At 32.6% G+C, this 25,593-nt stretch overlaps 3 protein-coding genes across 3 annotated transcripts in view; 1 reads left to right on the top strand and 2 right to left on the bottom strand.

Moving 5' to 3' along the window:
• LOC145329578 (putative transporter HI_0519) overlaps window positions 1-21,246 on the bottom strand; it is a 73,391-nt gene extending 52,145 nt beyond the window's left edge. The window contains exon 1 of the mRNA XM_080173855.1: window positions 21,223-21,246. The gene's annotated coding sequence lies outside the window, so the exon portion shown is untranslated. The remainder of the gene's footprint in view (window positions 1-21,222) is intronic.
• LOC145330461 (carbonic anhydrase 1-like) lies at window positions 1,902-25,545 on the top strand. Its single transcript, XM_080175094.1, has 14 exons — window positions 1,902-2,024; window positions 2,698-2,787; window positions 5,663-5,776; window positions 6,372-6,495; window positions 7,302-7,382; window positions 7,778-7,898; window positions 11,153-11,206; window positions 12,928-13,080; window positions 19,778-19,893; window positions 22,489-22,549; window positions 22,925-23,019; window positions 23,206-23,286; window positions 23,718-23,815; window positions 25,146-25,545. The coding sequence occupies exons 1-14, from the start codon at window positions 1,973-1,975 to the stop codon at window positions 25,286-25,288; spliced, it is 1,383 nt and encodes a 460-aa protein (XP_080031220.1). The 5' UTR covers window positions 1,902-1,972; the 3' UTR covers window positions 25,289-25,545.
• On the bottom strand, window positions 20,308-22,154 carry LOC145329577 (uncharacterized). The gene is made up of 3 exons (XM_080173853.1): window positions 21,761-22,154; window positions 21,295-21,378; window positions 20,308-20,837 (listed from the first exon to the last, which is right to left on the bottom strand). The coding sequence occupies exons 1-3, from the start codon at window positions 22,091-22,093 to the stop codon at window positions 20,760-20,762; spliced, it is 495 nt and encodes a 164-aa protein (XP_080029979.1). The 5' UTR covers window positions 22,094-22,154; the 3' UTR covers window positions 20,308-20,759.
• Window positions 25,546-25,593: the final 48 nt, after the last annotated feature.

Genomic DNA, 25,593 nt, shown 5'->3' with positions numbered 1-25,593 from the left:
TTATATATATCTGTATATTATTCTTCCACCTTTCTAAGAGAAATCGACCCTGTGAAATAGTGGAAATATTTCCCAAATCCTAATTTTTTGCCTTTTCTTTTAAAACTATAAACTTGAAAGTGTAGGGTTGACTGACCCTCCTTCCCTCCCCCCTTTTTCTGAAATGCCCAGTGATTAATATTTGATCTAAATTATTGTAATATATTGTATATATACAGCAACAAAAAAGCGCAAAAACTGATCCAATTTTCAATCATGAATGTGTTATAAATATACAGGTTTCTAATGTGGACAGGTTGACCTCTGGTAATGGATGTAGAATATATGTGGATATATTGACAGAAGAAAATTTGTTGTCAATTTAGGTTGCTAACATGGACATTGGTCAGTTTGTTCATCAAGTAGGAGGGGAGGGGATAGTATAAATGGGGTGATAGGGGGGTATCGATATTTTGGTCAGCAGCGAGTATCACTTTATTAGAGTACATGAAAATCTGGTGCAACATCCAAGTAAAAATATATCGATTCCTCTGTTAGATATTAATCTTAAACCATAAAGAAGGAAAGGGTTACAGAATACAGAGCGTTAAGAAATGAATAAAATTTATTGTCGAATTCACGTTCATTTCTTCTTGCTACGCGTCACATATGCATTACACGGCCTTTTATTTGAAGGGGATGGTTAGGAAATATCGTAAAACAGGCCCTTGTACCATTTATTCAGAAATAAAATGCCGATACCCTTCTAGGTATTTTATTCAAGCAGGTTTTAGCACTAACTATTTTGATATTACTACTGGCAGCTACGCCTTTGGAGGCCTCTAGGGGACCTTGTAGTAAGTAGGGGAGTAAGTCAATCCTTCACTTTTCCATTTGATTTTGATAGAGGAAAAATTAAAGATATCATTTTTGTGCGGGATGGTATTTATTCCAGTGGCGATTTTTATTAACAGGTTGTAGATTGTCATTTTTTGCAGTGTTAAAAATTGCATGTCATTGAAACGAAGAAAAGACAATTCTTAATTCTAACTGGTATGTCTATAAGTATAAACCAACAAGGATGAAAACATCCAACAAAGCGAAGCTTAATTTATCAGAAGTTCAAAAAAGGAACATAACCAAATAAAGAGTCAAAAACAAAAAGGCCGTTTTAATCTTAGTCAAAATTACTGAAATTACAGATTGCTTAAAATTTAGACAAACTTACATTTTAAGACTAAAGACTAAAAAATTTGCCTAAATGTACTAGGAATCAAAATAACAAGTAAATAAATTTTGTTAATTAAAAAATTGTGTACAAAAAGCTTTAAAGAATCATTCCATTGCAAAAAAGGCGATATTTGGTTTAAGTCAATATTCTTTTATTCAAACATTGTAATTTAAATGATACATATGATTATCAATTAATTCATATTTCAAAAGCTTTTCTGACATGCATAAATGAAGAGCTAACCGGTACGAAGGATGGTTGGAATCATGTACGTTCAGACGTACTGGTGGAGCGAATTAATTGCATACAAGCTTTGCTTTTAAAATCTACAAACCTCATTAAATATTTCCACACTGACGCTTTACTTTTTTTATTGCTCTTTATTGTGTGTGTGTGTGTGTGTGTGGGGGGGGGGGGTTGTGACTTTATTAACCTGATACCCCTCTTTGCTATTTTAGGAGGGGTGTATCTTGGGGGTGTATATACCTTGGGCAATGGGGGTGTAAAGAGGTGTAAGAGGCTCGACACCTAGGGGGTGTATCCAACCTCTTAATTTTGCAAGGGGGTTGGATACATCCCCCTTATGCACGCCTCTGCTGATAGTGATACAACTTGTGCCAATTAAATGAGTAAAGTTATCTTAATTAATCTTAAATAAGAGAACGATTTTTGTGTTTGATTGCGTGGGTCGAGTTCTTCCGTTGATTTGCCAACCAGTGATCCTCAAATATCTGGACAGCTTACATCAAAACCAATTCTGATATGGGTGACACTAGCCATAGAATTGGTTTGTCTATCAAGCTAATAGCTTTTGGTAAAATTTTATTTCTTACTAAGGGTTTGAGTGAAAATTAAGGAGGACAATGTACATAAAAGCAAAGCTCAAATACGTTAGGACAAACGAACTTTTAACTTGTAGAACTTATAATCAGAGCTGGATCTTTAAATGTGTAGCCGTTGCCGTAGCCGTTGCCGTTGCCGCTGCCAGAGGTACTGTACAGCCACTAACCTAATAGCGATCTTTAAATCATATTAGCTACGCGTGGCCACGGCTTTAAATCTTTAAATCACAACCACTAATAATAATAATAATAATATGTAAAAACTTCAAACATTAAAAAATCCATGTTTTATTGGCAGCACTGGCAGTGGCGACGGTTACGGTTACGGCTATGACTACGGCCACGGCCATGGCTACGGCCACGGCTACGGCTACGGCAACGGCTACACATTAAAAGATCCAGCTCAGAACAATCATAATATAAATGTAAAAGTCTAAATAATATTGCATGTACATTTGCTGCATTATTGCTTAATTACAGGCTACTATTTAAGTACATACATATATACCTAGAGGCCAATAGAGATAGGAGCCCCGCAGGGGATAAGATATTATTTAAACTCCAAAAATAGAAAACGGGGAAAGGGGTTGGGGGTGGAGAACTTCTATTTTTTTTAAATTTATATTATTATTCATATCTACCTAGTATTGCCTGTATGTTTGTGTGTACAAGTAGAAAATCCGTCAAACCCTGACTATAGACTACGCTCATCTTGGGGGTATAGTTCATCAAACGGTAAGAATTCTTACATTATAACTTCCGATAATTTCCACAGGATTAGAACCAGTGCTGAGACATACTAAAAAACCATGTATCATATTATAGACAATTTTGCACGAAAAATAAAACTGAAATCATTAATTAATTTTTTACTGGCTCAGAAATTCGGCCTCTCTGGACCTAAAAACAAAAATTGTTCATTCAATTGTAATTTTACGAGTTTTTTAATCGGTCGGGAAATCCAAAGTTTTTTTTTGTAATTTATGAATGAACAGTTCTGTAGTTAATTTAGGCATGTTAGAAATATCCTATCGATTTGAAACTTTACACGATGATTCCTAACACAGGAAAAACTGATTCAAAAAGCGTAGTATCTCAATAAGCATGTTTAAAAGTCCATTTTGAATGAAGATATGTTTAAATGATAAAATTTTCTTTTCATCCTGATTTTTAAAAATGATAAGATAATGCATCTGTAACAAGCGAAGCATCTTTATAATCAAGCATAAATAAAAGTAAGTAAGACTATGCTAAACACCATAATCATTAGCTATTTTACAATATATGTGTAAGTCTATTATTTCTTTAGATTTCAACATTTTTTTTTTAAATTGAAGCGCTGTCTTTCTATGTTTGTTAATGTTCGTTTTTCCGTCTAGATATTTGTATTTCATACCATTCTTGTTTGTAAAATTCCCTAGAGTAAGGCAGTAATAAATCAAAAGGATCAAAAAGTACAAGATTTTATCTCAAAATAAATCAAGGAAAATTTAATGATAAATTTATATTATTTACAAGGCCAAAAATGACAACCCCCCGTTGGGAACTTATTCATGGGAAGAAGGAATATGGAATAAAACTTAAAAAAAAAACTTGCAAGATACATTGAATTTTTAAAAACTTAACTACAAATGTAGGTTTGTCGGTACGTTTGCGGTTTCTAGGCTATAGTCTATTATTTTAGAATTATGAAGAAGAAAAAAGTTCTACTAAAACTAAATAAATTTCTTAATGAAACAAATTTGAAAATCAGGACAACAAACAGAAAATTAAATACAAAAAGTGAACTAAAAAAACAGACAAACACAATGTGGAAACTATAAAAAGCAATAAAAATGCTTAATTAGAACACCAAAAAAATTTGCCTACACAAAATCTGAGAAAAATAGGTTATCAGGGAGTTAGTTATACAGTAAGTGGGGGAAACAGTTGCGCTTGGAGATGATACGCATCCAAACTAGGATGACAACATCAATAAAAGCGAAGCTCTGAAATCAAACGGTAGAACAAACGAAAATGAATAATTGTAGATTTTCGAAACTTAATAAGCTGAATACTAATTTATAAAAGTCTAAACAAAATTTTAGGACGTACTTTCATTTTTAGGACTTTGTTGTAATTGTAAAGTTGCTTCGCCTAAAATATTGTACCTTGTTTTCCAAAAAATCAATATTCAAAAAATCTAATAAATAGGATGATTATATTAATACACAAAAAGTTGAAAATGAATATGTTTTAATTGGACGTACTTAAGTACGGGCGGACGTACAGACGTTATTATAGAAAAAAGCACCTTTTAAAAATGTCCTCACTCTCTTAAATTGATAAGTATCAACAAATAAAAATTCAAGTTTTAAACTTCTTAATATCACACAAAAATTTTATAGCAGAAACGTCATGGCTTGATTTGGGAAATATTTTTGTTTCATTGATGTCGATGGATATTCTATAGAGGATTTAAAGGGGGCGTTACCAACATTCCTAAATATATTTCTGAGGATTTTTAAGAGGTAGGGTAAGTCCCCCAAACCAAAAGAAACTTTGAACCTTAATAGATTGTTACCAAAGCATTATCTTTTATTCTCATATTTTATCTTGGGAGGATAACAAGAGCTATCTTTTTAAAAATCTCTGGTATGTCACAACGTGTTAAGTTTCTTTCGAATTATAGTCGCTTAAAAATTGCTATCTTATAATTTTGTAATATTGTAAAAACAAAAAAACTTTCCTTTTTAAGATATGCTGTGAACAAAAAGTGGTTTTAAAATTGAATGAAGTACAATTTTGTTTTTGACAGCTGTAATTAGTCTTTGTTTAGCAAAAAGAAATTGTTAGCAATATAATATAATAAAATTGCAAGATTTATATTTTTCCTGTTGTGAAATACAATATATACATATGTACTAGCGGCTAAGCCACTTGAGGCTTCTAAGGGACATTTGATGGGAGGGGGGGGGGGGGAGGGGTGGTTGAGTAAGTCAACTTCGGTTTAAAAATTTTTTTTTGGGAGGAGCATTTTTTTGTAGTGTTTATTTTTCTTGTGAGGTTGGAGATATTCTACTCCAAAATAGTTATAAACCTTCCCCGGACCTGTAAGAAACTTCACTGTAAAGAAGAACCATATAACGGTCAGGGGATTAGCGAGATCTAAAGCTACAGACAAAAAGACCTTACTGCTTTATAATAGGACTAGCGGCTGCACCTCTAGGGTCACTTGAGGAGGTTTGAATCCCATAACCCATTTTTTAAAACTTAGATTTCAAAGAAATTATATTTTTTTTTTTGGGGGGGGGATTTCTTTTGGGAGGGTGGTGCTATCCTTTCCTTATAATAGTTATAAAACTTTTTGGCACATATGAGAAGCTACCCTGTTAAGAAGAACCCAATCATATCAGCGGTTAGCGAGATCCTTCGGTACAAACAAACAAACAGACAGACATTGTTCTACTTTGTATTATAGATATATTATTATTTATAAATTGCCCACCTCAATAATTTTTTTATTGAATTAAAAAAAGGAGGGAATGTCCCAATCCCCTATAGAGTCTAGGGTCGAAGCCGCTAGTATAATATATATAGAAATAGCGCTCCTACTAACAAACTGTCCTAGGACCGTCAACATGGTCAAGTACGTACTCAACGTGTGGTGGAAGCAACCAGTCACCAATCAACATTGTGCCAAGTTCTGCAAAAACTGAAAGATTGAGCAGCTTTAAACAGACAGGTACAAACAGATTTTTGGCGGTTGCTTGACCTGCTTATGATGAATATATATCTTAAAAACTTACATTTGTTTTTTTGATTGGAAAAGCTTTATCTGAAAGTAAAAATGTATATTATGGTAATCATAAATTATATTTATTTCCTTGAAAAGCACAGATAAATACATAACAAAGTAAAGTGTATTATAGTAAGAAAAAAGAAATGCATCACCGATTGCAAAAACTACGAATTTAGTGGTGAATGAGGGCCGATTAGACAGGCTAAATTACAAGAGTAGATGCGAATCTGTTTGCGCTTAAACCCTAGGGATGGAAGGGACTAGGCTTTTTTTTTACACTAGACCCAAATGTTTTATAATAACGTTTTTTAATTCTTTAACCCAACAACTTTGGGATTTTTTATTGATTTTTGATTTGTTGGATAATTAAGTTGAGTGTTAAAACGTTTTAACCACTAATTGTAGTCTACAGAATAAGTAATTTGATGTATCATCATTGAGGTGGGAAAGTACATCAATTTATCGGCCATTTTCTTATCCTTTAGGAACCCTGCTAGAACCACATTAAAAATTGAATGTGTATATGTGTGAATTCTAGGCTATGATTCTGGAGTGAGTGGCACCCTAAAGAATACAGGATCCTCTGGGTATTCTTTAAAGTTTACCATCAGCTCCAGTTCCACTGCTCCAACTATTACTGGCGGCAGACTAGGGGATGATACGTAGGTTTTTTAGTATTACATGCACTGCAATAGTATGTAGCTGTCTTTAGTGCCCTAGGAAAATTGTGGATAGATGTCACCGCAATTGGCCTACCTGTTCTATTGACGTCATAATAGAGGGAAAGTGAAAGGGAAGGAGGAAAGAAACCCCCTAGAAAAGAGATGACGCATAGGGTATTTCCTGACGTCAATAAAATAGGTAGGCCAAAAGCAATGACAGCTATCCCCATTTTCCTAGGTCACTATAGACAGCTACCAATTGTATACATATAAGTAGCGCAGCCATAACAATGAAACAATCCGAATTAATCATAAAAAATAATGAATGCTTGGTTTCACAATGTTAGACATGTTAGAATTGTCCTAATGACTTCAAACCTACAGTACGTCCATTTAAAATATGCTGATTTAAATATTTTTAAAACAATCATTCTTGTGATATAATTATTTTATTCATCTGATTATTGGAATAATGATTGCAATGACAACAAGGTACAATATGATATGCTAGGCATCTGTATAGTCAAATCTTAAAAAAATAAGTATGCCCTTTAACTGTATCCTGTATTAAGTTTTCCTAGTACTAAAATCTTCAGATAGACAAACGGACGGACATGTGGAAAGATAGAATATCATCGCAAATGATTCTTCTAATTTCCAACTGTTAATTTGTGAAGCAAAAGATATAAATATATTAGTAGCGAAGGTACCCTGTAGGTAAAGAATGTCTGTTCGTCCACTTGTATTTCACAAAACAAAAGTAATTTATGTCACAAGGTTTCGTGATTTTAATTATTATTATTAAGGTTTGAGTTTGCCCAGTTTCATTGGCATTGGGGGAGTAAAAACTCTCAAGGCTCAGAGCATACCCTCAATGGAAAGGAATGGTAGCCATTGAATTTATACACATCCAAAATATACATAAATGTTTTAAACTTTGCGTTAACCTTTAGAGAGGCTGTCATTTCAAGTTCAATAAAATGCAACAACCATAAGTAGCGAAGGGGTTAAAAAAAAGGAGAAAGTAAGTTATGAGCAGATGTCCATTTGTCATCAGAAATAAAGAATATGCTATAATTCAAAGTTACTCCGAAACTTATCGAGATATTTATGTTGTTGAAGCATGGTTGGCAGGAAATATTCACCAAACTTATCTGATGTCTGTCTTAAATGTCAGCCAAAAATAAATTAATCTCTCCCCGAAAGCATAACGGAGGGACTGACTGACAGACAAAGTGAATGATAGAGTAGCTCCGCTACTGAGAATCCAGTGGTTACCTAGCGAGCGTGTACAGGAGTATCCGGCTGAAATTCATTTTGTTCATTACAACCAGAAATATGGTTCCCTGACATCAGCTGCTAGCAAGAGTGACGGTCTTGCAGTTCTAGGATTTTTCTATCAGGTAAAATCTTCCTGTGATATCCCACAAAACGTATGAAGCACTGATTTTAAAGATTATGAAGGTCTAAAACTAAGGAGGAGAAGGATCATAAGGTATCAGACAATGGACAATAAAATGATATACAATACATGCGGCCACAGTAAAAGTGTCTGACTATGACGTCAGAAAAAATTAACAACTAACCAATGAGAGGCCGCTATATATTTTACCATTGTGAATACTGGCTTTTCATTGGTTAATTGTTAATTTTTTCTGACGTCATAGTCAGACACTTTTACTGTGGCCAATACATGCCCAATGATTACAAAATCATTTTGGTTAAAAGTTAGGACACTTCTAGTTTAAAAGAAACCACAAGTTTATTGAGGGAGGTCGAGGGGACAAATCATAATGGTCCCCAAGTTTAAGAACATGTTCTCTAATTTGTTGGCTTAAAAATTTTTCGGGATATTCACTAAATCTTGATCGGGTGGTACAAACCAGCAGTGTTTAATCTTTTCAACTAACAATTTTAATCTAATGAGGTGGTACTATTTATCAAAAGCATATAATAAAATTATTGTCTAGTGGTTTATCCCTTAAAACTCGTGATAAAATCTAAATCTGTAAAATGTACTAGAAATGATAAATGGTTCTCTATAATCTTGATTTATACCAACATGCAGTCAACACCCAGGGACCTTGGATAAGACAATGGCCAATAATACATGTACATACCAATGATTATAAAAATCATCACTTATCTAGAATAAACGGGTATAGTCCCTTTCGTAACATCGCCCCTAATAGGGCGATTCTTCGCATTTTTCACAGTAACTTTTCTCCTATTTCTAGCCCCTGCGGTGCCAATTACATAACATTGTGAGGCAATCACCTAACCCAATATAACCCAACCTAACCTAAAATAACCTATAAAAAGCCATTTTAAAAATACGAAGAATCGACCCTTATGGGGCGATGTTACGAAAGGGACTATTCCCGAATAAACTTATTGGTTGATAAGTTTTGATACTTCCAATCTGGAACCACCAATAACAATTTAATTAAAGTACCCAAAGTTTTTGTTTCAACGAATACGATAACCTAGTTACAAAACACTATGTGCCAGCTTAATTTACAGTCCAATGTCCACCCCCTGAGTTAACTCGAAATATACATTTAGATTTCAGTATCAACATTAATGTTCAAATTTTGCATGAGTTTTTAACATATGCAAAAAAAATATTTTTCCCGTATATTAAATCATGCAATGTTCTCCTTAATTTTCACTTAATAAGGATAATGATGTCCTCAAGCAAAAACTATGTATTAATATAATTAAAGAAATTGTTTTGTAGCAAAAAGTTGTTAATATACATATATTAATGACCCTCGAAAAAGTATTTTTTAGCATCTGCAGCCCTTATTTCTCAATGAATTATTAAAAAATGTATATGTCCTTGTTCTCTATAGATTTCCACATAAGTAGATATAAAAATATTTTTTTACCTTCATTAACACCGGAGATTTTTAGAGCTAAAGTTTTGAAAAAGTGACTGAGGAAAAAGTAACTTTTAACATGAAACAACTTTTTTAGCAAAATTAAGGTAGAAGTCCTTTTATTTTTGTTACTAGCAGAAACTTTATACAAAAATGAAATAAAAAATTTAGGCTTTGAGTAAAAAGCATTTTTTTACACATATTTTTTGAGTCTTTTTAGTTTAAAGATATTTTGAAAAACTTACTTATTAGGCAAATTTGTTTTAGATTAAAAAACCAAATAAATCTTTATGAATATAGCAGGAAAATTGTTTTTGTTTCATAATCCTAACTTTAATAACAAAAAAGTTATAAAGAAAATAAGATTAGAACATAATGATTTTTTAGTCTAAAAAACTTAATTAACCCCCTATTAAATGATTGAGATGTCAGAAAAGGGGGCGGAGCAACTGTCATAATTAATCTTTTTCATAAATAAGGGTAAATAAATAACCTAAAATTTGCAAATAATCAATTTCGAGGGTCATACTGTAGATGTAATGTTAAAAAAAATATCTTTGAAACATTTATTTTTATTCACATAAAAGGAAGAGAAATTCAAGAAAAAGATTGTTATTTTGTTACAGGTTAGCTCCTCAGACAACTGTGAGCTATATTAATATTTTGTTACAGGTTAGCTCCTCAGACAACAGTGAGCTATATTAATATTTTGTTACAGGTTAGCTCCTCAGACAACAGTGAGCTATATTAATATTTTGTTACAGGTTAGCTCCTCAGACAACAGTGAGCTATATTAATATTTTGTTACAGGTTAGCTCCTCAGACAACAGTGAGCTATATTAATATTTTGTTACAGGTTAGCTCCTCAGACAACAGTGAGCTATATTAATATTTTGTTTCAGGCTAGCTCCTCAGACAACAGTGAGCTATATTAATATTTTGTTACAGGTTAGCTCCTCAGACAACAGTGAGCTATATTAATATTTTGTTACAGGTTAGCTCCTCAGACAACAGTGAGCTATATTAATATTTTGTTACAGGTTAGCTCCTCAGACAACAGTGAGCTATATTAATATTTTGTTACAGGTTAGCTTCTCAGACAACAGTGAGCTATATTAATATTTTGTTACAGGTTAGCTCCTCAGACAACAGTGAGCTATATTAATATTTTGTTACAGGTTAGCTCCTCAGACAACAGTGAGCTATATTAATATTTTGTTACAGGTTAGCTCCTCAGACAACAGTGAGCTATATTAATATTTTGTTACAGGTTAGCTCCTCAGACAACAGTGAGCTATATTAATATTTTGTTACAGGTTAGCTTCTCAGACAACAGTGAGCTATATTAATATTTTGTTACAGGTTAGCTCCTCAGACAACAGTGAGCTATATTAATATTTTGTTACAGGTTAGCTCCTCAGACAACAGTGAGCTATATTAATATTTTATTACAGGTTAGCTTCTCAGACAACAGTGAGCTATATTAATATTTTGTTACAGGTTAGCTCCTCAGACAACTGTGAGCTATATTAATATTTTGTTACAGGTTAGCTCCTCAGACAACTGTGAGCTATATTAATATATTGTTACAGGTTAGCTCCTCAGACAACAGTGAGCTATATTAATATTTTGTTACAGGTTAGCTCCTCAGACAACTGTGAGCTATATTAATATTTGTTACAGGTTAGCTCCTCAGACAACAGTGAGCTATATTAATATTTTGTTACAGGTTAGCTCCTCAGACAACTGTGAGCTATATTAATATATTGTTACAGGTTAGCTCCTCAGACAACAGTGAGCTCTCCACTTTCCTCAATCAAGTTTCATCTGTAAGTAAACTCAATTAAACTTGTCTCTTCATTAAAAATGTAAAATTTAGCTATATTATCATATTGATATCTCACAATTTTGCCAGGGGTCTAAATTAATAAGACAATGGCCAATAAATTGATAAACATCCCAAATGATAAAATTCCAAATCACTCCTTCTGTAGTTTACAATAAGTGGTTAAAACATTTGGACTATGACTTAATGTACCAACCAATCAAAATTCATGAAAGTCCCCAAAAGTTCGCCCTATAACAACACAATAATACCTTTCTCTCTGCTTTTTATTTATTTGTCAGATATAAATGTCTATATTGTTTCAAAAAAAACTTTGCTACAAAAACCGACCATGAACCATACACTAAGATATATAAGTTTTCCGGAATTTTAATGTTAGGGGGAGATTTGAAATCTGCATCAAATTATACGGATTTTTTTTTTATAAAATTCGTTTTTTGTATAATTCTTTATCTAAAAGCGGAAATGCATTTTAAGTTAATTAATTTTGACCAATAGGATAGGTGGATTTTAAACTACCTGCGCTCTAATTGGTTGAATGATGTACGCCATCCAATCAGAGCGCAGATTTTTTAAATCCACCAATCACAGATGCCAAAATTAATTAACTTAAATTGCATTTCCGCTTTTAGATAAAGAATTATAGAAAAAACGAATTTTATAAAAAATCCTCAAAATTTGATGCAGATTTCAAATCTCTCCCTAACTTTAAAATTCCGGAAGACTTATATATCTTACCATACACCCATTACGTCACCTTATACCCGAACTCAATATCAGTTTAGGTTATTCCATCACATTTTCCTCAAACGATAAAGGCATTATTATTGTATTTCATTTGATCCAACTCTTGATTGAATACTTTTATTGAATTTTAGAGATGTGGTACTTTAAATTTTTATTAATTTGATCTATACATGGAATTATAAGATAAAAGTGCATCATCTGATGTCATGAATCAAGCTTTAAAAGGACACTTTACAATTTTGATTTTTATAATTTTAATGACTACTGTTTTAAATAAAATTATACTCCTCATTAGTTTTAATGTCCTTGAAGAAACCTATTGTTTTAATTAGAAATATTTATTTAAAAAACATAAAAAAGCACCGAGAAAGCATTCTTTGAACCTTGACATTTAAGGTTCAAATATCAGCAAAATGCATGAGATAATCTACTGCTTAAGTCCCTGTTATCATTCTTTGGCTTAGATACATGGCTTAACCTTTTTAATCTTTCATCTAAAACCTTCATGGTTTTAGTATTAATATTCTAAACTGTCCTGCCATCTTAAATATGTTTTGTTGAATAATAGGCAAACATGAATGTTTATATTTTGAGTCTTGTAGGTTTTTGATTTGCACTGTATTTACTTTTTCATAATTGTGTTATAGCTGTACTAGTACTTGTTTTTCTAAACATATCTAGCTGATTGGTAAAAACAGTAAAGCTTCGTTATCGATTAATATTAATAAAAACGGCCACACTGAATTGTATGAAATAGAATTTTCCAAGAATATTACAAACCATAAAATAATACCAGTTTTGTTAGCCCGTTGAGGCTAACAAACTGGTTTTATTATTATAATTATTCATCTACTTTCCGCGGAAAGCTGTCTTTAATACGCTGTGATAAATAACTATTGTGATCGAGAATTAAAATTATTTAAAATAAAATTAATCACAAAATATTTCCTATTTCAGATAACTAGCAAGAGAAAGAGAAATCTAGAGTTCAATGCAGATTTACTTAACGCAAACTATACTAAAACATGGCTACAAGAGATTACAGAAGATCTTGCTGAGGCCGCTGCGGGAATTAATAATGATATTGAATTTATTGATCAAGAAGACGAGGTAAACTTTTTCAGTCTTCTCTCTTTCAAACAAGTAATAACACTGATCTTTGGAATTTATTTTGTAAGGGAATCTTAAGCCACATTGATGCACATCCCCATTAATGATAAACAAAACTCCCTGTTAATTTGATTGGCTTAAAAGTTTGGACACTGCTAGTTTGAACCAAACAATCTCGATGTAATAAAGGTATCCGAAACATTTTACAAAAAACTTGGGTACAAGTACAATTTACCAAGGATCTAAAGGAATAAGACTGGCTGAAAATTTGATATACATCATCAATGAGGCACAGTGGTCCTCAAGGCAAAAGAAGTTTGACAAAACCTACCATAAAAACGGACTATATGGCCATCAAATATACACATTGGAGGGCCAGGAACTGATTTTCTTAAATTCATAGCTGTTCCTTCTTGGGGTTTATTCCATTTTAAAGTTAACAGACCAAATTCCCTAAAAAATCAAGGTTGTTTGTTGCGATTATGTTGCTTTGGATTCAAACCTTTATAACTTTGGCTGTATGAAAGACTCATGAAAGCTAAACCTACCATTGGAAAGCCTATTGAATGACAATTTCAGACATAGCTTTAAATTTTTTGTAGCTTTCTTACTTTTTGCCCTACAAGGAAAATTGTAACCAAAGGGAGAAAATTTATTGATAAATCTATTCTCAGAAAGGCTTTCACTAGGGTATTTTGATGTAAATTTTTCAGGATTTTTCTTATGTTCAGTGATTCTTTTGATGACAAATGCAAAAAATACACTTTCATACATTTAATTTGGTATATTTGCATTTTTTCTACCTTGAGCCAAAAATTTTTTATAAAAATTATAAGTTAGTGTATATTTTTTTGTCCAAAATTGTACATAAATTTCAGGAATAAATATTAAGAACCATCAATTGCTACATTTTACATGTGTAGTTTTAAATTTCCTATATTTATGGTTGTGTAGGAGCCTCAAAAATGCTAAACCTACCATTGTAAAGCTTGTTGAACACTCTATCCAAATAAATCTACGACTTAAAAAAAAAATTGACTTAAAAGGCTTGCACAGGATTTATGTTAGGTGTAATAAATTTCACCAAAAATGTTTTCTTTCCTACAAAATTTGGAGTAGAAGGGAGGTTACAAAGCAGTAATAGTTATCACATGTCCTGTTTCAACACCAATCTATGGAGGGGGTGTGCCCCCCCCCAAAAAAAAAATGGTGCAGGGCTTAGGTGCCCCCCCCCTTTCCCCCCCTAAAAAGGAGGGGGGTAACTTTTTGATAGTTGAAAATAATGCAAAATTTAAAAATTTAAAAAAATATTTTTTTCAAAACTCAACAAGATATAATATACCCCCCCTCTGGACCCCCTCCCCTATCCCATATCTATGGGGAATAATTCACAGTTGGGGGAGAGGGGGGGTGTAAAAAGTGCATGAAGAGTCATCATCATTGCCTCTTAGTTCTTGGCAGAACTTAGGCCATGCACAATGGTTCTCCACTCTTCCTTTGTTTGGGCATGTTTTGAGGCAATGCTGAAAGATGGAATTTTTAAATCTTTTAGTTCACTTAAAGGGACTGTAAACGTAAATTTTTCTCATCTTAATATCAAATCTTAACATAATCTCATTCATAATATCTCACAGATAGAGCAAAATGTGCTTTTGTTTGGTTAAGAAACGGCTTTTTCTGACGATTATTATAAGTTACAGGGAAAGGAAGAAATTTTACGTATTATATAAAATGTGCATTAAATTCTTTTTTTCTCCCATTATAGCTAAAATTAAACTTTTTCACATAGGTCTTGATTTTTCCTAACGGTTAAGCTAACTTTTAACATAATCCTTGCTTTAAACCAATGTATAGTTACTTAGAATTTGATAAAATAAGCAATATTTTTTATTGAAAACCAAATACAATAACAAAGCTAGAAACTGTTTTTTTTAGTATCCAATTAACTTTAGATGGCCCATCTCTCGCCCACCTTTAATTATAAAATTTGTAAATAATAAAGATGCAATATTTCTTTATAAACAGTCTGATAAAAGTGTAAACTAATTCTCCAAAGTGGGTTGTTTATAGTCCAACACAATAAAAAAGGATATTATCACTTTAAATAATCTCTGAGATTCAACCCTTTGTAAACAGTAAGGTATTTGTTTGTCAATAATACGAACTTAAAATAAATCTTTAATACTTAATTTCTACGTTATTACAGCATGAATTACCAATTTTATATCATAAAATAAATGCTTAACAGTAAGTAAATAGTTTAAAATATATGTGTTAAATATCCCTACAAACATTTTAATAAAGAAAAAAGTTCAGATTTTCCCTGTTTTTCCAGTTTTCCCTCCCAAAATACCAAAAAATCAAGGCTTAAATCCTTGATTTTTTTGTTAATACGACGTTTTTAGTTGATCAGTTTATTGAAAGGTGCTTAAAAATGTTAAGATTTGATAATATGATGAGAAATTTTTACCTTTACACTCCCTTTAAGTGTTCCCTCCTCCAGGTTGTTTTTGGTCTACCTGGATTCCTCTTTCCTAATTGGGGGTTCCAAGTCAAGGCCTGGATTTATCATCATGCCCTTTCCTTAGTGTGTGCCCCAACTATCACCATTTCCTCTGTTTTATTGTCAGTTTAATGTCTGACATGTCACTGCGCTCTAGAAGCTCAGCATTAGTGATCTTATTTGGCCAAAAGATCTAGTGGATTCTCCTGAGACGTTTATTGATATATGTCTGTAGCTTGGAGACCACTGCTGTGTTTAGGAACCAAGTTTCAGCCCCATACAGCAAAACAGAGAGAACATCTTAACTTGGTCTTTATGGAGATGTTGTTGGAATTCCAAATTTTGTTCAGGCTGGCAAAGGCTTTCCTAGATATGTTAATTCTAGCTTTAACATCTGTTAAAGTGCCTCCAGCTTCATCAATTTTACTTCCAAGATACTCAAAACAATCTACATCCTCAAGAATTTGGTCTCCAATAGTAATTGGTTCTTGAGAATTTGCATTTAATTTGAGTATTTTGGTTTTAGGAACATTAATTTCTAGTCCAATTTTCTTGGAAGTTTCAGCTATCATGTTAGTCCTTCTTTGCATTTGACTTCTATTGCTTGTTAACAAAGCAATATCATCAGCAAAGTCCAAAACTCCTAAATATTTTGGATTGCCAAATAGCTCCCAGCAAATGCCATCATTACTTTCACAGTTCTTCATGATCCAGTCGATGGCAAGGAGGAAAAGGAAGGGAGAAAGAAGGCATCCTTGTCTGACGCCTGTTACAATCTCAAAAAAGGTTGATAGTTTACCTTTATACATTACATTTCCACCTCCTTTATGAAAGATAGCTTTAATGATATTGATTATCTTTTCTGGAATGCCATAGTGTCGGCAGATTTTCCAGAGAGATCTTCTGTCTAAAGAATCAAATGCTTTTTTGTAGTCAATAAAGTTTACAAAGAGCTCAGAGTTCCATTCCTTGGATTGCTCTATGATGATTCTTAGAGAGGTTACCTGATCAATATTGGAACGGTTTAGTCTAAATCCAGCCTGATTAGGTCTTAGCTTTTCATTAACCTTTTTCTTTATTCTATTAAGAAGAATCTTACTAAGGATACAGCTAGGTACTGAAAGAAGCATTATCCCTCTGTAGTTTCCACATTGGGTCAAGTGTCCTTTTTGGGCTAATAATGAGATATGTCTATTCTTCCAGTCCTCTGGGCATAACTCATCATTCCATATCTTTGTGATCAAAGGTAGGAATGCCTCAGCTGATGTATCTAGGTCTGCTTTTATGACCTCAGCTGGTATGTTATCAGGTCCAGTGGCCTTGTTATTTTTCAAATTTTTAATGGCCTCTTTGATTTCCAATAGATTTAGCGCTTGACAGTCAATGTCAAGTGCATCTGAGGGTGGAATCTCAGTTTCTTCCTCTGGAACTGGAAGATTTAGCAGTTCAGTGAAGTGCTCTGCCCATCTATTTGGAATATCTTCATCAGTTTTAAGGAGTGAACCATCCTTGTCCCTGATGTGTGATCCTGATTTGTGTACTTTACCTGCAATGCTCTTAGTAATCTCATAGACATCTTTCATTCTATTTTGATTAGCAGCATTTTCTGCTCGCATAGCAAGGTTTTCCAAGTTTTCTTTTTTGTCAATTCTGACACTTCTTTGGATTTCCCTGCTGAGCATCTTATACAGGTCTTTATCTTCTGGAAAGTTTCTAGAAAGTGTCTTTTGTCTTACATCTCTTCTTTGATCCATGAGATCAATGGATCTTTTAGTGATCCACGGCTTTTGGTTAGCCTTTTTGAAACCTAATTATTCTTGGCTAGTATCATTATAAACTTTTTTGATACTTTGCCCAATATCTTCAACTCCATCTTTCTCTTGAAGAGTCAACAACTCAAATCTGTTCTTTTGAGTGAGCTTAAACTCTTGTAGCTTTTCAGAGTTTTGGAGGGTTGTTAAATTATATTTCTTCCTGGGGTTAGGGTTTGAGTCCTGCTTTTTAAATCTAAGCCAAACTTTAGAAGATAGAAAATAATAGTCTGAATGGTCCTCTTTCAACCCTGACATCAAGGAGAGAACCTTTTATACATCTAGATATACAGATGTGGTCTATCTGTTTAAAGGTTCTTTGATCTGGTGGCATATGCTTGTTCTGTAAGAGCATATGCTACTATAATTCTCAGATTGATGTTTATATCTGAGGATTTGATGTAAGCCTCCATGATTCTTGGACCATGGGATTGGTAACTGATCATGGCCTGCTCTGCTTGCTTGGTCAGCATAAGAGCCACCCCTTGCTTATGTCCTAGATTCTCATTCATATGGCCTGAGTAAAGTATTTTCAAGCCAGAATGATGTTTAAACTCTCCATTATTTGTCCACCTTGATTCGGTAGCCAGGATATCAACCCTGGCTTTAAGCATTTCTCAGCAAATGTTTTCTTTCTGGCCTGACTGAAACATTGTCCAAACATTCCAGGTGCAAATTTTTGCTGGTCTGCGGGAATTTAGAATCATCTGCCTGACTAGTCCTTTAGCGGTTTCCCAGCCAAACATCATATTGTTGTTTCCAACCTCTACTTCGTTCCTGAGCCCAAAATTAAATTGGTCTTTACTTTGTGCAGATTGAACGTGAGCAGGTTTTTTTCTAAGGAAGGATTGTTAGCCCCACCCAAACCCCCTGAACTGGGGGAAGTTACCAGAATTTAGAAGGGGAAGAGTTAAAAAAGATGACAAAAATTCCCAGAGATGTCTAAGGAGGTGGGGAGAGGTGTTGAAATCACCCCCCCACCCTAATTTTTTTAAAAAGATATATAGCAGATAATACCCCCCCACCCCATAAAAGTGTTACCCCTGGGGTAAATATATTTTAGGAAAATAAAATAAATTTCAGCACTTTTCATGCACTTTTTACACCCCCCCCCCTCTCCCCCAACTGTGAATTATTCTCCATAGATATGGGGTAGGGGAGGGGGGCCGGGGGGGGGGGAGGAATGTTATATCTTGTTGATTTTTGAAAAAAATTATTTTTTTAAATTTTGCATTATTTTCAACTATCAAAATGTTACCCCCCTCCCTTTGTAGGGGGGGAAAGGGGGGAGCACCTAAGCCCTGTACCATTTTTTTTTTGGGGGGGGGGTTTGAAATTTATTACACCTAACATAAATCCTGTGCAAGCCTTTTAAGTCAATTTTCTTTTTAAAGTCGTAGATTTATTTGGATAAAGTGTTCAACATGCTTTACAATGGTATGTTTAGCATTTTTGAGGCTCCTACACAACCATAAATATAGGAAATTTAAAACTACACATGTAAAATGTAGCAATTGATGGTTCTTAATATTTATTCCTGAAATTTATGTACAATTTTGGACAAAAAAATATACACCAACTTATAATTTTTATAAAAAATTTTTGGCTCAAGGTAGAAAAAATGCAAATATACCAATGTAAATGTATGAAAGTGTATTTTTTGCATTTGTCATCAAAAGAATCACTGAACATAAGAAAAATCCTGAAAAATTTACATCAAAATACCCTAGTGAAAGCCTTTCTGAGAATAGATTTATCAATAAATTTTCTCCCTTTGGTTACAATTTTCCTTGTAGAGCAAAAAGTAAGAAAGCTACAAAAAATTTAAAGCTATGTCTGAAATTGTCATTCAATAGGCTTTCCAATGGTAGGTTTAGCTTTCATGAGTCTTTCATACAGCCAAAGTTATAAAGGTTTGAATCCAAAGCAACAAAATTGCGACAAACAACCTTGATTTTTTAGGGAATTTGGTCTGTTAACTTTTAAATGGAATAAACCCCAAGAAGGAACAGCTATGAATTTAAGAAAATCAGTTCCTGGCCCTCCAATGTGTATATTTGATGGCCATATAGTCCGTTTTTATGGTAGGTTTTGTCAAACTTCTTTTGCCTTGAGGACCACTGTGGAGGATACACAAAATTACACCTTATGTAGATTATAATTAGTGGTTTAAAATTTAGTCACTTAACTTAACGAACCAACCAACCAAATTCAATAAAAGTCCCCAAAGTTGTTGAGCCAACGAACAAGAAAATGTTTTTATAAAACTTTGGGGACTAGTGCAATAAACAGTCCAATGCCCCCTAACTAAATGTTAACTTACAGTCCCATACCTCCCTACTTTTGTATATTACTTGAAATATGTTAATACATTTTAATTTAGGATGATTTAAAGGGAAGAAAGTATCGGTACAGAGGACAGTATAAGAAAAAGAATAAAATCCAGCCCCAACCTGAACCTGCAAGACAAGCAAGGGCGAGTAGTGTTACACTATCCAGGTAAAGTTTTCATTGGAATATTTTCATTGATGAGGTATTTTGACCACCTCTTTATATATTTTAATATATTATTTTCTACCATTGAATTTAGCATAAAATGTATCTTAACACCAGGTGACGGAACGTAAGCTCTACATTTTGTTCAGCTTAGTAATTTTTGTCATAATATTACTTTTCATAAAAACATTTCTCATAAAGGTATAGTTGTCATAAAAGTACACTTGTCAAAAAGGTATAATTGTCAAATTTTTGTTGTTGTCATAAATGACTTTTTAGAAATAGGTGTTTTAGGGTTAAAAAGGTGAAAAATACTCGAATCTTTGCAATTGGACAGACCTAACCTTCTTTTAAAAAGTTGTCGGACTTATTTTTAAAATTCTGCCTGTGAAAATCCCGACGGGCATTAAAGAAAACTTTTTTTCTTTTCTTTATTTTAATCAAAACTGTCATAATATTGTCTTATAGCAAACAACATTTTTACACATATTTTTTTTTCTTGGTGGTTTGATTATTTAATCAAATATTAAACACAAATATAACATTATATTTAACATGTAACAAAATTAAGGACAACTAATTAATGAAGACTAAACATTTTAGTACTACTATTTTTCTAGATTTTTATAGAAATCAATCTTTAAGAAGTAACAAAGTACATAAATTTTACATAAAAAACATATGAAAATATAAAGCTCTATAAAAGTTTCTTTTTGCGAATAAGTTAATATTAAAAAGAACAATATTTCTTTCAACAAATTACAACACTGGCCTATGGAGCCATAGTATGCGCCATTAGCTTTGGCTGATGACCTGGTTACAGCAACTAGTGTTCGCATCCACGTCCCTTCCTAAGTAGTTTGAATAGACTAATCGCTTTGTCTCAGATTCTGCTTTGACAAAAAATCTACGAATTGTGCTTGCCAAAATTTCGGGTGCTTGCCAACCTTAATAATAAATTTGAATTTATGGATATATCATTTTGGAAATTCTGTATTTTTTCTGTAAAACATTCTAAATTGTAAAAAGATCACAAAAAATGTTTATTTTCCTAACAGAAATTTTTTATTTTGCACCATTTTGATTATATAATTAATAATATGGATTAGAATTGTTACGAATACAACATTTTTTTTTAAATGGGAGAGGAGTTGGTTGGAGATTATCACCAATTTACCCGCTTGGATAATTTTCAATAATTAAAGAGTTGTTAAGAAATATAAAATTAGACTAATTGCATTAACTAACAAAAATTCATTCAGTTAGAAATTTTTTCTTAACCCAATTTAAAGATATTTTTCAGTTAAAAAATACTTATTATCAATCGCATCTCTTGTAGAAGTGAATCAAGCAATATGAGTTTTATCTTCAACAATTTTAAATTCATCCTTTTACTAAACTAACCTGTCTCTGTCTCTCCCTCTTTAGAAGTTGTCTCATAGCTCCTTCACTCCTTAGACTGTAAACTAGAGAAGGACCAGGCATTTGCTAAAATAATGACAATTCATAAATTTATATGTAAATAATTTATTTTCATTAAACATATTATTTGATACCATAATTTGGGCTCAGCAGCCGCTCGTCAGTTGCCTGTAAGCTTCAGGGAAATCAACCTTTCACAATTTTTTAAAATTAGATGTAAGTTTAAACCTGACCAAAATATGAAAATCCCTCTTTTCTAAAATTTTTTCGAAGCATACAAATGTGTTTTAATAGAAAAAGCTTAGTTACGATGGACGCTCAACTGCCGAGCCCTATTGAAAATTCTTTGATTTTGTAATATTATGTTGTTTAAAACCTATTTTTATACAGAATCTGCATATGATAGTTTGCTAATATGTACTAATGATTTAAAATAAATTTGATTTACCTCGACTTTGGAGCGAATCTCTGCCAGGACTTGTTTGAGCTGAACTCCAGCCACTGGTGCCATTCGCTTCACAACCGCCTTCTCTATCTCTTCAGCTGTCCGTTTAATAGCCTTGTTGCCAAAGTGGCAATGTTCCTCTATAGGTAGCTCTCCAACCAACTTGTAATCAGGAGTCGTCTTTATTCTGGCTTTGCAATGTTTTTGGGAACATTTCCAAGATATGTGTTTATATCCAGGCTTATAGTTGTTCTTGTGGTATACAAAGTTAAACTTGTCCACAATACAATCATTTCCTTTTGATGTTTGCGATATTCTTATTTTCTTACCCTCCATCTTTTTTGCAAGTGAGTGGGAAAATGAAAATTTGTTTTTAATTTTTGGAAGATTTTTCTCAAAAAAATTTGCGGATTTTATTTTGGAAAAAATATATTTGTCATATTCTTGGATTATGACAAGCGTACTTTTATGACAAACGTACCTTTTATGGCAATTGTTTATGACAAATGTACATTTAATGAAAAATGTTTTTATGACAAGTCTTTTATGACAAGTGATATTATGAAAAAAACTACTGAGCCTTATTCATCTGATATCATGATGTGGAGCTCATATTATAAACATTTTCTAAAACCATTTAGTTTATTCTCAATTTCAATACTTATATATACAAAATAGTCAACATAAAATAACGCATATTTTATTATTATTTAATACTTTTTGTATTTTAGTGTAACTTTAAGCAAGCTGTTCCCAAATGAGAAGTTACCTGACAACTATTATTATTACAAGGCAAGATATTTTGAGAAGCAAACCTATTTCAAAACTGTCTGTGCGTCTAATGTATGTTGTTGCTAACCGCAAAATCGATGTTCTCCTTTACAATGTACACCACAAATATTATTACTTTTTTTAAAACTAAAAATTAATGGAGATGGAATGGGAGGGGGGGTTGACTTCGCCACAACCTTTAAGTGCCCCTAGAACCTCCAGGGGCTTAGCCAATTGTCAATAATATTTTTGTTTGTTTGAAGCAAAAGATCTCTGAAATTACTAAGTGGGTAAAGTTGTGATTTTCTCTCATTGTCTTAAATAAATAATATTTAAGCTGCTTTTGTTATTTTAAACACATGTAATGTTGAATTTAATTTGATCTATCTGTCCTAGGGATCTTTGACAACTCCAACCTGTGATGAATCAGTGTTGTGGACTGTATTTGACACACCAGTTTCCATCTCAGAAAGCCAGCTTACAACCCTGAGGTAATATACATAGTTGTCAAAAATATTTTATAAATATCTAGGTTATGGCAGGTTCAAAATGTAAGAGAATTTCTACAGGGGGTTAGTTTTTTTCTTGTTAATCTTTGCAGAGCTTAGTTTTAAAATAATAATTGTTAATGTAGATGATCAAATTGCCCAAAAACATTTTGTTGTATTATTTTTTAGAACCCTATCTACAAGTGGTACAAGCCTAAGTGATAACTATAGACCACCGCAGCCTCTTAACGGAAGAACAGTTTATTACAGGTAATGAATGTTTGAATAATAAGAAGGATAACATCCATAAAAGTGAAGCGCTGAAATAAAACGGTAAAACAAAAGAACATAAACACTTGTAGAGTGTCAAAACTCAGAATAGAATATTAATTTAAGTGTATGAACAAAATTGTATATAAACTTGTTGCAAAATTGAGTAAATACAGGATTCTGTTCAAGGACATACTTACATTTATCCGCAGGATAAAAACCGATACTCTGCCATGCTGTAAAATCATGTATAACATCGTATTACAGACAATATTCCGCAAATACTAAAAATTATAAACAAAATATTAATACCAATTATTTAATCCCGGGCCCTTGGCTCCTCAGTGCTAACAAAACTAGTTTTAATCTTATAATTTTTCATTTAATTATCCGCGGATAGCTACCTATAATATGTTTTATATTTTTTTTAGGGCTGTTTTACTAACACCTGTGGAGGCAACATTATCAATTGCAGGTTCAACATCTGTCTTTGCAAGCATGACAATTCTATCAATTGTATTTGCAGCAAGTAAGTTGGTATAAAACTTGGTTATTATGGCAACATGGAAGCACCTTATAGTGCCTAATTAAAATGACGTCATACAATACAAATGACCAATGATAAGCCAGCATACATAATACCATTGGTCAAGTATAATTTGTACTGGCCTATCATTGTTCATTTGTATTGTATGACGTCATTTTTTAATTCATTGGTCATTTGTATTGTATGACGTCATTTTTTAATAATATAAAGCTGCTTCGTCAAAATGACATACGTTTGTAGTAAAGTTATTGGACTGTCCCGATATGTTGACAATATATTAGCCATGACTTTCTATGAGAGCCATACAGTCGCAGTAATTTTTAGAAATTTATTTAAAAATAGCATGTCGATATTATGTCAGCTACTACTAATTTTTAGTAAAGCCATAAACTCTATAATTTGAATATCCATAAAATATCATCAACATAGAGAGCAAATGCCACTTCTAGTTTGTCGCACTTTAAAAATTTTACCGTTTGTAGCGAATTTGAAAATTCTAGTGTTTGTCGTAGTCTGGGGTTTGTCGCATCTACTATTTGTCTGTCTAGCGTTTGTCGCATCAACTTTTTGACATATATGTTTGCTGTAGTACCATTCAATGTTGTAAAATATAATTGCTAAAACATAGACGTCAAAGGGGGGGGGGTAAAGTGGGGATTACCACCCCCAAAATTTTTTTCATTTTACCCCCCCCCCCTATTTAAAATTTACCCCTACCCATTTAGGAGGGGTTATTTACCCCCCCAAACAATTTAGAGGGGTAAATTACTAAACACCCCCCCAAAAAAAAATCGGTAACCAAAAAAATTTTTTAATACTTAATATTTCCCCCCCCCAAAAAAAAAACCGAATTACCCCCCCCCCCCATAAAAGATTTTTACCCCCCCCCAAAAAAAAAAGCTTGGACGCCCCTGTGCTAAAAGCCAAAATTTCTAAATGTCTCCTAAAAAAATATTAGGACAGTAATGAGAACATATCCTTCCATCGGAAATATATGAGAAAAACACTTGCAGTAGTACGGCTTTTAGGCTTGCTATTCTATTTCTCAATGTTTCATATACTTAGAATGTCTTATAATCTATTTATTTTTCTATTTTAATTAAAAAAATGTTAGTTAGTAGCAAATCAATTCTATTATTATATATAAATCGACTTATTTTGCCTATTTTAAAACGTTCCTTTGTTTTTGTTTAATTTTCCTTTAGAACAACTTAACTGAGCCCTGAACCTTCCGTTTCCAAATTTTATAGTTCTTTTTTTGATCAGTCTTCTACGATGATTATAAACATAATTATCCTTTTTTTTTATTTAGGATTGGGACTCCCCTTACCGCTGCCAGTGTCAAATGTTTTGAATAACATCAGCAATGCAAGAAGAGACAAACAAACTGATCAATTCATAATTGACAAAATTCAAGCTTTAAGACAAATAGCAAATAGATTTGAAATGATCTAAGGAAAGTATAAAGAAAAACATTTTTTGCAACCTTAAAAGCTACCAATAAATGATCTGAAATAGCCGATGCCAAAAAAGGCACGTTCTTATAGCTCTCTTTTTGTTAGACAGATATACCTAAATATTCTAATGTGATTCCAGAAATTAAGAATCTCTAAACTGATGTGATTAAAAATAATATAATTATCTAATATTTATTTATTATGTACATTTTTTTCTTCTTAAAATAAATCTTTGAAACGTTAAAATTAAAAAAACAACTGTATTTCATCTTTAAGAATGTTTTTTTTCTGGCCCCTTGCAAC

Source organism: Acartia tonsa, chromosome 10 (genome assembly GCF_053477335.1).
Source record: "Acartia tonsa isolate MP-2025a chromosome 10, ASM5347733v1, whole genome shotgun sequence".
NCBI classification, from domain to species: Eukaryota; Metazoa; Arthropoda; class Copepoda; order Calanoida; family Acartiidae; genus Acartia; species Acartia tonsa.
Note: the sequence above shows the minus strand (reverse complement) of the source record. Positions and strands in the feature narration are given on the sequence as shown.

Coding starts and splice junctions, on each gene's coding strand:
- LOC145330461 (XM_080175094.1), top strand. CDS start 1,973: ATGGGTGACACTAGCCATAGAATTGGTTTGTCTATCAAGCTAATAGCT. Junction 19,894..22,488: donor AGTAGTGTTACACTATCCAG/GTAAAGTTTTCA, acceptor TTTGTATTTTAG/TGTAACTTTAAGCAAGCTGT. Junction 22,550..22,924: donor ACAACTATTATTATTACAAG/GCAAGATATTTT, acceptor TATCTGTCCTAG/GGATCTTTGACAACTCCAAC.
- LOC145329577 (XM_080173853.1), bottom strand. CDS start 22,093: ATGGAGGGTAAGAAAATAAGAATATCGCAAACATCAAAAGGAAATGAT. Junction 21,379..21,760: donor AGATTCGCTCCAAAGTCGAG/GTAAATCAAATT, acceptor TCATTATTTTAG/CAAATGCCTGGTCCTTCTCT. Junction 20,838..21,294: donor AGAGGGAGAGACAGAGACAG/GTTAGTTTAGTA, acceptor TTTATTATTAAG/GTTGGCAAGCACCCGAAATT.